Genomic DNA, 13,101 nt, shown 5'->3' with positions numbered 1-13,101 from the left:
TTTCTGTTGTTTGTTTTCATTTGTTCTGTTATGCTCTCTCCTCAGTCCCCAGCATCCAGAAAGTACCCAGCACTTAGTAGGCATTCAATAAATACATCTCTATTACGATTTCATTTTTCCCTCCAAAAAGTTCACGTAATTTTTCTTTTCCCACTCTAGGAACAAGGGAGTTGTGCATGAAAGATCATGTACAAGGTAGGATAAAGTTGACTAAGAGTACATAAGTGACAAAGTATATGAAAAGCTTGCCATGACCTATAAAGCTCTTTTCATTAGTTAAAAAAGATGCATCTTAAAAAAATTCTTTTCCATACCAGATCAAACGTCAAATTCTCTGCCTGAATTTAAAATCCTCTATGAGTAACACAAGAAACGAAATTATCAGTTTGCTGCATGATTATTTACTTTTCTATAAGTAACACAGATACTTAAATGGGTCACCTTTATTTTCTATTAAAATAAATTATGGCAGTGAAAACTGAAAATGATACAGACACTTTGGAAAACAGTGTGGCAATTTCTTATAAAGTTAAATATTTGACCCAGAAATCCTACTGTTAAGCACTTGACCGAGAGAAATGAAAACTTATGTTCACATGAAAACCTGTAAGTGAATGTTTATAGGTGGCTTTATTCAAAATCAAAACTGGAAGCAAACTAAATGTACAAATAGTAAACAGATAAACTCTGCTACACCCATATAATGGGTGTTTTACTCAATGATATATTAGTCCCAAATAAAAAAGAATGAACTATTGCCAAGTGAAAGAAGCTAGACTCAAACCATTCCATTTAGATGACATTCTGGAAAAGGCAAAACTATAGGGATAAAGAGCAGATCAGTGACTGCCAGGGCTTGAGGGTGCAGGGTAAGGGGGCTAAAGAGAGACCACAAGGAAACTATTTCGGGGTAACGAACTGTTCTATGCCTTGACTATGACAGTGTTTAAATGAATCTATATTTTATCAAAACTCAGAACTGTTCACACAAAAAAAGTGAACTAATGTATGCAATTTAAAAAATACGGAGCAAAAAAAATCGGTTAAGGAAAGTATGTATTAAAGTATAAATAAAGGGCGCCTGGGTGGCTCAGTCAGTTAAGCATCCAACTTCAGCTCAGGTCTGATCCCACCATTCGTGAGTTTGAGCCACGCATCTGTGCTGACAGCTCAGAGCCTGGAGCCTGCTTCAGATTCTGTGTCTCCCTCTCTCTCTGCCCCTCTCCTGCTCATGTGCGCGCTCACTGTCTCTCTCTCTCAAAAATAAATAATCATTAAAAAAATTATTTTTTTAATTTAAAAAAAGTATAAATGGAAGCTCTTGTTCCAATGAGCAATCAGTCTGTAATTCTTCGCTTTAAGTCACAAAGATAAGACAGTTTTGAGAAAAATGCAATCCTTTAGCAGATTATATCAATAATTACTTTTGAGACCTATCACTGTGATGGGAATTAACAATAATCCCAGCTCTAAGAATTCAGGATGTTGCACAGACCAGGGAACTTCATTATTAAAATTAAGGAAGTATAGGAAATTTGACAAAATAGCTGGGCTGCCTTTGTAATTAAGAGTGAAAAATACCTCTAGCACACTGATTTGGTGTTAAATTTCTCTAGAGCTCCAATGCTCTTGTTAACTGGGGACAAGCCCCAACAAACTAAGATTTAAGATGAATGCATGTTACTCAAGTCTGAGCGAAAAATGGGACTAGCCTAAGCTGTGATTGCTAAAAGCTAAAGATTTGTGAAGTGTGCTTAGGTACCTATCTCTTTAAATTGCAATCTAAATGTTATATTCAGGGGTGCCTGAGTGGCTCAGTCGGTTAAGCATCCAACTCTGGATTCCGCTCAGGTCATGCATGATCTCACAGTTCGAGAGATCAAGTCCTGCACTATCAGCACAGAGCCTGGTTGGGATTTTCTCTCTCCTTCTCTCTCTGTCCCTCTCCTGCACAAGCACACGTGTGTGCTGTCAAAAAATAAAAAAATACGGATGCCTGGATGGGTCAGTTGGTTAAGCATCCGACTTCAGCTCAGGTTATGATCTCACAGCTTGTGAGTTCAAGCCTCACATCAGGCTCTGTGCTGACAGCTCAGAGCCTAGAGCCTGCTTTGGATTCTATTTCCCTCTCTCTTTACCCCTCTCCCACTCATTCTCTCTCTCTCTCTCTCTCTCTCTCTCTCAAAAATAAGCATTAAAAATTTTTAAAAAAATAAACCTTTAAAAACAAACATCATATTCAAACACTATGGTAATGCCAATACATATGTTTAAGTGGTATCTAATTGGCATCTTGGAAGGTAAAAAGAGTTATTAGTGAATGAGTGGTCTCAGATAACCATACCTACTGGAAGCCATTTGGATCACGAAACAGTATAAATAAAAATGTACTAATGAAGAAAAAGAATAAAAGAATTACACACACTAAAATAAAAATAAAATATGGCTTTAAATGTCAGATAATGATAATGCTTTGATGAGCAATACACCAGTAAATTCACACAGAGCAATGAATACAGAGATCAAGATCCTGACTTCTAGTTAGTGAGCTTGATAAAGTCACTCAATTTCTCTGAAACTTAATTTTCTCAATTTTTTCAATTGAGCAATGTACAATTTGTACGTAAAAGGTAATGTACTAGATGCTGGAATACAAACGTGCTAAAAGTGAGCTATATCCACAGCCAAGAAAGGGAATGCACTAAATCATCTACATAAGCATTATCCAGTAAGTGCAAAGACAAAGGTCCTCTTGGCATCATTATCAGAAAGCTAATCACTGACCTAATGCACAAAGGAACGAGAACCCATTAAAAGTTTTCTAAGGTCAGTGCTATGTTAGTATGCTCCATATAAAGAGTATGAAGAATCTCTAAAGGTAGATTTATTTTTTTTAAGCTTATTTATTTATTTTTGAGAGGGCAAGAGAGCAAAGTGGAGAAGAGGCAGAGACAGAGAGACACCTAAAGCAGGCTCCAGGTTCTGAGCTGTCAGCACAGAGCCCGATGCAAGCCTCAAACCCATGACCTGAGCCGAAGTCAGAAGCTCAACTGACTGAGCCACCCAGGAGCCCCTAAAAGTAGACTTAAAGATAGGTAGAATCTATCCTGATCCTCTCTATACAACAAAAAGGGTAATCTATATTATACATACGAGCCATAGAGAGATGTGGTATATGCAGCAAGCACTGTGGCAATGTATGGCACTTTGTAAAGGTAACAGAACTGAGGCACAGTACAGACAGCCCTTTCTCAGAGCCTCAGAATAATAAATTAGTAATAAATCTTGAGTGAGAACTTCATTATATGAAGTTCAGACTGGTTGTTTCTTTAGATTTAAAACCAAGTTGTTGCTATCAGTTTGCTTTTTAAATACCTATTTTGTTGTTTAAACAAAGCAATGCATGTACATGGTTAAAAAAATGACATCAGGGGGCGCTGGGTGGCTCAGTCGGTTGAGCATCGGACTTCAGCTCGGGTCATGATCTCGCGGTTTGTGAGTTCGAGCCCCGCGTCAGGCTCTGTGCTGACAGCTCAGAACCTGGAGCCTGCTTCCGATTCTGTGTCCCCCCTCTCTCCACCCCACCCCTGCTTGTGCTCTGTCTCTGTCTTTCAAAAAATGAATAAACATGAAAAAATTAAAATTAAAAAAAAAATGACATCAGTACCCACCTCTCTCTAATTCAGATCCACTTTTAGAACAACCTACTTTCACCTCTTTAACTTACCTTAGGTCTAGTGATTATCTACATCTCCCCAAATAATATATTTGTATGATAATTTTTTACTTTACCAATTTTAGAGATTATCTACTGTTTCCAATGCTAAGAGAAAATTTTGTTTCATTTGACCCCAACATATTCCTCTTAAATTCTCTACTGACCAATCTTAACACACTATAGCTTGATTCCAATGTTCCACCAAACACAGTATTTCTTGACCCTACTAACTGGCTTTTTACCTCATTCTCCTCATTCTTCTTTCTCTCTCCTAATTTCTATCTTCTGCATTTTCATTTTTTCTTCATTTCAAGGTGGTAAATGTTCTACAATCACACTGAATTTTCTGTGCTTTTCCTATTAGTGTATTTCCAAAATTTTTCTAATCATAGGAAAAACTTGGGAGTGCTTGTTTAAAAAAAAAAAGTCTTTGGACCCCCCATACCTAGGGAAGCAGAATCTTTTTTCAAAAAAATTTTTAATGTTTTATTTATTTCTTTTGAGAGAGAGAAAGACAGAGAGCAAGCAAGGGGCGGGCAGAGAGAGAGGGAGACACAGAATCCAAAGCAGGCTCCAGGCTCTGAGCCGTCAACACAGTGCCAGATGCGGAGCAGCTTGAATCCACGTACTGTGAGATCATGACCTGAGCTGAAGTCAGAGGCTTAACTGACTGAGCCACCCAGGAGACCCGGGAATCAGAATCTTTTTTTTTTTTTTTAACGTTTATTCATATTTTGAGAGACAGAGCGTGAGTGGGGGAGGGGCAGAGAGAGAGAGGGAGACAGAATCTAAAGAAGGCTCCAGGCTCTGAACTGACAGCACAGAGCCCGACGCGGGGATGGAACTCATAGACCGTTAGATCATGACCTGAGCTGAAGTCAAACGCTTAACCGACTGAGCCAACCAGGCGGCCCCCGGGGAATCAGAATCTTAAGAAGAGATCTGGATATCTAGATTTTTAGCAAGCACCCGCAAATAATTCTTACACTGAAGTAAGTTTGAGAAGCATTGTCTATGTGCTGATTTTTGGCCAAGTATAGTGTTACAGTTAAATTTCCTTTCCTGTTTGGCTTCTATTTTGACTTGTGCTTCTAATTATGTTTCTCCCATTGTCAGTCATAATCATATCTATAAATTATTCAAATGCCTCACAGATTCCACAGAGACTATGGAATTCTCTCTTTACACAGTTCCCTTTGAAATCGCTATCCTCTTGGTGCAACACGGACTGAATGCTTTTTTTGGCACCCTAAGATTTTGCTTCTTTGGTCTCCAGCTCAGCTCTGTTTTCTGGACCCCATGCACTCATCCATCTTTTTTGGTTTACTTACTTGTTTTGCTGGAGCTTATCCCTAATTTGTGTTCTGTAAGAAAGGATGCATACAAGGTAAATTTCCCAAGTCCTTAAATGTCTGAAATATCTTTATTTGGTCTTCAGTCTAGATTAATGTTGTCTGGATAAATTGTAGGGGGAAAATTCTTCTCTCTCAGAATTTTTAAGGCACTACTCCAGTCTTTAAGCATTCATTTATGCTGGTAAGTCACATACCAGTTTGATTATCATTCCTTTGCAGGTGACCTGTTCTCCCTCCCTCCTCTGTCCCCAGCCCCAGGACTTTCAGAATCTTCTTTATAAAAGCCTCAGTTTTCTGAGATTTTATAATGCGTCTGGGACTAGGAATGCTTAGGTCCTTAAATTCTTAGATCTCTTCTGTTATCTATCCCTTTGTAATTACCCCTCCATTCCTTCTGACACTTGTCAGAAGTGTTGGTTGGGGTCGGTAGGAGCCTAAGTGCTAGAATGTAGAAGGCTCTGCTGGGGCAATACCATCAGGTTGTTCTACTTCCCTCCAAACACTTTCTTCAATTTCTGTAGAGGAAGCCAGCCAATCCCACAAGTCCTAAACCTGCATGGTAAGCATCTGTGTGCTATTCCATAATAAAACTTATATCGACCCCTCGATAAGTGCCACATCCCACCCACAACCACTCTGAGGTTCTGCAAGGAGCCTGGCTTCTTCTTAAACTACAGACCCTTGACACATATACTTAAGCTGGGATTTCATACACGCTGTTTCATCAATAACCACAGTTACATCTATTTTTCATGTTCCATAAATATTTTGAAATCTCCCGCTCTGATGAGTCCTTCTTATTTGTTGTTTTAGGGTTATCCTTTTTTATTCACTTACTATCAATTCAATAGGAAATTTATTAGAGGGAAAATCCAACAAACAACTGTAGTCACCCTACCATCCTGTCTTGATATTTCACTTTGTCAAAAATCAGACAGCATCCCTGAGCATAAACTAATGAATTCTTTCAGGCCCATCAATATACATACACTTGACATCGCCAATGTCAAAACTTTCCCTTCAACTAGACTGAATTGAGATTTTATTCTATTATTTTGTAAATTACCTATGTTTTTCTCTCATAACACCAAGTTGTATCAGGATCAAAGTTTATTAATGGTATTAGTAAGTTTATTAATGGTATTAGTAAATGAGAAAATGGAATGGAATGCAAAACCAGTATTTGGTTACATGTACATATACAAAATAGCTACATGGATGCCAAGTACCAACAAACTATTACATATTATTACTAAAAGCATTTCTAGAGACTTACTGGAAGCTTTAACAATGAAGAATACCAAGTACAAATAATTCTTCAATATTCACACAATAACCATAATGTTCTACATGTTCTACACAGAATTCCAATTCCATGGTATGAGCCAACTTAAAAAAAAAGGTTACAAAACTCATATATTTAAGACTCAAACACACATTGTGTGGATTATTCACAGAAAATTTTAGTAAGTTCAAATGTATGGTACATTCAACTGCAGATTCTATCACCTACCACTCAAATGATGTACTTAAAAGAAAACCAGTAGTAATTTTAACTTAAGCACATAGTTACTATAAATGATAAAATAAATTCATTCATTGTTAAAGAACTGCATGATTCATTCTCATGCTAAATAAAGCAATGTGAATTACCTACAGCATTGTTTCTCTAAATAAACCAGTCACTTGCTCCCTACTATCCCATAGTAACAAAAGTGCAAACTATGAAAAGCATAGCTTCTACTCATCTTTTGAGAAAATGTAAAAAACCTGAAATATTGAATTTTCAAGTTATTAGCAAAACAAAAACATACAGACTATCAAAGGAACACTGACATGCAGTGCTTATCTTTGGTCCCATATAAACAAGTCTAACTTCATCATGATTTCACAATTAATTCAAAAGACTGCAGGGCAGTATCCATTAAAACTGAGGCCTAGGAATTAATACATCGAGACATATTCAAAAGATTCAATTTTATCCGCATCCTGTTGTTTTCACCCTTCACAGATTATGACAAGAATTTTGGTCTTATATCTTGAACTCAAAAAAAAAAAAAAGGAAATAACATAAGTTAAATATTTACCATATGCCATGTGTGCAACACTGATCATATTTACACATTTAACTACCACAGCAGTTCTATAATATTATTAGCATTATCCCCATTTTGCTGATGGAGAAATTGAGCTGAGGCCCAAGACCATTAAGACATGCCTATTGGTGTAGAATTGTTTCTTTGATACACACATGCTTTGGGAAGTTTCAGAAATCATCTCACCCAGTGCTTCCCCAACTTAATTCCATAAAACTCTGGAGTCACTATGATATTAACAAATGTGATGAGAAATAAGGGCTCTAGGAGTCAAAATTTTAGGACAAGTTACTTCACATCAGAACTTCCCAGAACTTTAATACGCACACTGTGACTCTCCAAGATGGTGATAAAATGGGAAGTGTTCTGCTCATTTATTAAACCATGAAGCCCTCTGTTTAAAGAAACCTAATAATAAACTATGGTACATCTGTGCTCAACTCAGCACAGTTTGGGAAATGATCATCTAGTCCAATTTCCTCTTTCTATAGTTTAAAAAAATGAATTACAGATAAGTTAAATGACTCACTCAAGGCCACACAGAAAGTTAATAAAGGGACAGGGCTGGCACCAAAGGGGCCTGGTGATTCCCTGCAAGATCCCTTTTCCTCTACATCATTCTGTCTCACTTCACTACTGTTTCTAAAAAGTCCACACTAATTAAAAAGGAAAAAACAAAGAAAGTATTAAAGTTATCATTTATTCTGATTCTTCTGAATAGCAGTAAAGAGAAAGCATTTGCAGATATGAAGCTCAAAAATGGTCTACCTTCCAATGCAGTAGTATTTCAGGGAATTGGGATATATTTGGAAATGTGGGAAATGATTCCACTGTAATAATGCTGAATAACACTTTTCAGCCAAGTGTTTATTTTTTTTAATGCTTTTTTTTTTTTTTTTTTGAGAGAGAGAGACAGAGCATGAGTTGGGGAGGGGCAGAGAGAGAGAGAGGGAGACACAGAATCCCAAGCAGGCTCCAGGTTCTGAGCTGTCAGCTCATAGTCTGACATGGGGCTTGAACCCACGAACCACGAGATCATGACCTGAGCCGAAGTAAGACGCTTAACAGAATGAGCCACCCAGGCGCCCCTCATATTTTTCTTTGAAGTCACGTACAACTACACTCTACTACTGCATATAGACACTGCCAGAGTTCAAAATACCCAATCTGAGACCATCCTTAAAAGGAGCAATGTGTTCACTGTTTTCCTCGTACTCCCTCACACTGAAGGGGTTTCCTTTCACTATTCCTACCCCTGCCAGCAAGCAGTACACAGTCCTGGGCCAAGGATGCCATCTGGTGTTTTGGTTCAGGAACTGTTTAACCCCACATAACCTTCCAATTACAACCTCACCACCTGGCCCCTCCCCCAAACCACCCTTCCTTCCAATTCTTGCACATTTACCTCAGGAAACCTTTTTTCTTGTTTTCTGTCATTTATCCTAACTGGGTAAAAAAGATATCTCTGGCGTTCTAGTTAAGGACAACTCATGAGTCTGAAATACACTTGTAGCTAGAGAAACCAACCATGGTGAGTGGCCAATTCCGCCCTGGAGATGGCCTAATAGAGGCCCTGTCCAAGAGAGAATGTCAGAATATCTAATATTGATCCAACACCTTCAATCAATGAATGGCAGCACCAACAAGGACCTTGAAGATCAAACGCTAGGTCAACTGCATTATTTTACAACTAAAGACACTGGCCCTGTATGAAATGAAGCAATCACCTGCCCAAATAACAGGAAGTGAGAGCTCATACCGCAAAGTCAGGATTAAGGACTCTCTATTCCAAAGCCAGGAGTCAGTCAACTATGTCATATACTCTAGGCTCCTCAAGATATTTTTTCTCAGCCAACATGCAAGTAAAATATTTTTCAGTGTCTTTATATTTTCCTTAATTACTATATAATATAATAATGTAATATATTGGTATTATGACTCTCATGAAAGCAGGGCCCATAATGAAAATCTCCCCAGTGCCATGTCTAACAGTGTCTAGCACACTTCATAAATACATACTGACGTTTTTGGTCTACTATTAACTGTACTTCTTGCAAATCTAGAATAATTTTACCATGCCATGTATGTTAGACAAGCTTTTATCTACTCAAAAACCTAAATGCCATTTCATAACACTCTTTCAATAGAAAACGGTGCCCAAAGTCATCACATCATACATAACCTTTGGGAACACATCCATTCAGAAACTTGGGACTTCTTGTTAAGGGTTCCTCTCCACCTGATCAGTCTTGACTAAACAAGGATGTAAAAAAAATATGTACCAAAGAGGAAAAAAGCAACCAATTTTGAAGAATATGGGTATTTCACTATCAGTTGCATCATAATCCTAAGAGTATACAAATTCAGTTTCCTTTTCCATAAAATACCCTTCGACGCTAAGTTCAGTTAAGGATACGTGTAAACATTTTATAAATTACATGTATCAATGAGACAAGTATTATTAATAATAATTTATATTCTATACACTCTGACTAATCACTACATACACTTCACCATGTAATCTTTACAGTCCTGTTTCACAGATAAGACAAAAAACAAGGCGTAGCAAAGTCAGAAACTCATCAGAGGTCACAGAGCCAAGAGCTGAAAAATCCAGGATTCGGGCTTAAATCTGAAAGCCTCCAAAGCTGGTACTCCTACGAGATGCGCGGTCAGGCAAGGCCGACTTCACAGAAAGAGTACTCCTACCCTTAGGGCTCTGAAATCAATGAGGCATGAAAGCAACTCGACCAACCTCGCTATTTTCACGTTATTGCTAACCTACACGGTGCAACGTGGGGCTGCAAAGAAAAATGAGAATAACGGGAACCGGGGTCATTTTCCGACTTGGCCGGCCAGCTCAGCGCCCCGCAATTCGTGTCGCCCTCTGGGGCTTGTTCAATGTGAGGAGGACACTGGCTACCCTGAGGCCCACTAGGCTCTTGACGCAGCACAGCATTCAAAGTGCCAACCTGTGAGTATAAATTCATGCTTCTGAGACAAGATCCTTGGCCAGAGTCGCCCCAGAAAAAGACCCACGGGACGAGACACTTCCAAAGTTCTGCCTGCCTCTCCAACTGCAGGCGGCCCTCCCCGGGAGGAGGAGCTTGATTACGCGCCCGAGAAAGTCGTCCAGAGGGCGGATTCTGCGCTTCCCTCCCACGACTAAATTACGTTGAGCCCGGAATGGCGGCAGGGACTCGCCTAAGGCTGCGCGGCCGCAGCGGGGTACCGCGGGCGCCCCTGCGCGCTCCGCGCCCGGCTCGGAGAGGGCGGTTGGCCGCGCCCAGGGCGACTCGGCGCGGCGCCGCCGGCTGCCCTGCGTCTCTGCGCTCCGCCTTTGGGGGTTGGGTTCGCCGTCCCCTTCGCTGGCTGCTCCGTGGCTCTGCGCGGGCCCCCGCGTGCGGGCAGGCGGCCTGGGCCGCTCGGCCACCCAAAGGAAGGAGGGAGGAGGCCGCGCGGACCATACAGGCTCCAGCCCGAGCCTCCTCTAGGCGCGCCGTCCGCGGGAGTCCCCGCGAGCTACTTACTGAAGAAGAGGCGGTAATCGGGGGTGTAGGGCTGGCCGCGCTCCTCCGTGCGGTAGAGGGCCATGGCGCGGTGCGGCCCGGACCCTGTACTCGTAACCGGGGGCAAGCGGGCAGCAGCTGGGGCCCACGCGCGCCAGCCCCAACCCGTGCGCAGGAGTGGCAGCAGCACGCGCATGGCGTAGACGGCGGTCCGGCTCTGCGCTGGGCGGTGCTGGGGTCCTGGCAGAGCCTCGCGCCGGCGTCCCCTACTGGCCGGAGTCAACACTCTGGCCCCGGGTCTGGATCTGGATCCCCCACCCCAGCCAATCTCTGGTTGGAGAAACGGGAGAAATGGGAGTGCCCAGTAAATTGCAGTAAGGTACACTGTATATGAGCAGTGAGGTCAGGGTTCAAAGGTAAACAAGACAGCGTCCAGCACCCCTGAGGAGCTCATGGTCACTTATTAATGTGTATATGCGTTCGTGCCTTCACCAATCCAGTCAATATTTACTGTCATAATATTATCTTTATTATAATGATATATTGAGTGATAATTATGTGCCAGGTGCTGCTCTAGATGATGTCCAATGTAGGGGACAAGCATCACACACACAAAAACATCGTAAGAATGATCAGACCTCCTTGTGAAGATTTGACCTTGACACTGACTTCTAGAGCAAAAAAAAAACATTAACTTCTGTGCAAAGATGTTTGTATCATCAATGCTATCTCCTGCATGAAGCCTTTCCTATTTAACCAAACTAAAGGTGATTTAGCCTTTCTTTTTCTTATATTTTCACTTCTACAGTGGCACTTGGTACTGTACCCAGGTCTTTGTAAACATATTTCACCCTGACCAACCCACTGGATTGTTAATGTGCTAAACACTTAGGAATTAAGATTTAGCATCCTTGCTGGTTGTGGCAGCATGCCCTGCATAAAATAATGGCTCCTCTGTCGTGGCGGTAAATTGCTCCTGGAAGTCCCTTTTTACCAAATTTTTCTATTAGCATATGAAATTCTAGTTATTCACTTTCCAGAAAAACTTGTGAAAACAGTTGTTGCTAAGTAGTATCTCCACTTCACATTCTTTCCCCATCTCAATTCAGATGAGCTTCCTCCACCTTCTTAAGATCATCAATGTCCTCCTTGTCAATATAAAGTTCAATTCTCACAAATCAAAGAGAGAATCCAGAAGAAAGCAGTAAAAAAGTTTTTTTCATTAGAAATTAAAACTTAATGTTAAATATCTGTTATTCAGTTAAAAGTGAAAGCAAAAAGTAGCAATTTTACAGAAAGAGGCAAAAAAATGCATTTAAGATCTTTGTGAAAACTAAGTGAAATGGTTTTAATGAAAAGAGAAGGCATTTTTAAAATCATCTCTTAAAGCACTGTAATAAAAATTGGCTTCTAAGTGAACTATTCCTGTGCTCAATGAATACATAAATTCATGAAAAATATAATTCTAACTTAAAATCACGCCTCTTACAAGACAAACATCTTTGCACAGATTGTTAATTAAGTTACATTGATTACGTCATGATTATGGATCTGATTCCAGTCTAGTTTTTTTTTTCCTCTGTTCTATAGCTACAAGTACATCCCCTGGTTCTCGATGTTAACAAGATAGACAAGATTTTTAAAAAATTGGCTGAAACAAACCTTTACTTACAAAATTCTGTAGGCAGAAATGTTACCAAGATGGCTCTATAGCTATCATGTAACTTTATAGAGAGAGAATAATACTTATATCTAGATGGTGGTCGGGATTTTGATCAACATAAATGTCTGGAGGTAGGTGAAACAGAGCTCTCCCATATTAGAGACCCAAGTTACTTCTATTTCGTTGTTCTTCTGTGTTTGGTTTCCATTGCTAAGGTCACCCTAATAGTTTAAAATGACTACTACAGCTCCAGCCATCACATCTTCATTTCACCTAGTAAGAAAGGAGGAAAAAAAACAAAAACAAAAAGAAGGGTGTGCCCCTTCACCTAAGAACACATCCCAAAAACTATATATACTACTTTTACTTGCATTGCATTGAGCAGCACTTAGTCTACGGGCCACAACTAACTATAAACTAGGAACCTTTTTTCTGGGTCATCAGAGGCCTGGATACAAAGTAGGAGCCATACTACTACAGACGAAGGGAAAAATGAATAATGGAGGACAAACTTCAGTCTGCCACAAATGTCATTTTCTTTCCCAACAGTCCAACTTCCTTGGAAAGGTCTGTGGGAATTCTACACATTTCTACTGCAACTGTGAACTGAGTTCACATTCTTCGCTACTGAGCACCTGAGTTCTTTCAATATCACAAGAATTATTTCAGGACAGTTAAAATTACAAGACTGGTCTACCCAATTTCCAGAAAGGATCTCTAGAAGATATTGTTAATAACCATTTAGATTCTCTACTTAGAT

The 13,101-nt window shown here is 40.0% G+C and overlaps 1 protein-coding gene across 2 annotated transcripts in view; it reads right to left on the bottom strand.

Annotated features, from left to right (window-relative positions):
• Nucleotides 1-10,962, bottom strand: part of PPA2 (inorganic pyrophosphatase 2) — an 87,755-nt gene extending 76,793 nt beyond the window's left edge. Inside the window, exon 1 of one of the 2 annotated variants that reach the window (XM_042935777.1) lies at nt 10,700-10,962. In XM_042935777.1, coding sequence (XP_042791711.1) covers nt 10,700-10,874 — 175 coding nt within the window. In that variant the 5' untranslated portion in view covers nt 10,875-10,962. The remainder of the gene's footprint in view (nt 1-10,699) is intronic. The other variant, XM_042935776.1, reaches the window with a different exon arrangement.
• Nucleotides 10,963-13,101: the final 2,139 nt, after the last annotated feature.

The sequence above is a fragment of the Panthera leo genome, chromosome B1, assembly GCF_018350215.1.
Source record: "Panthera leo isolate Ple1 chromosome B1, P.leo_Ple1_pat1.1, whole genome shotgun sequence".
Classification (NCBI taxonomy): Eukaryota; Metazoa; Chordata; class Mammalia; order Carnivora; family Felidae; genus Panthera; species Panthera leo.
This window is presented reverse-complemented; position numbering and strand designations above follow the sequence as displayed.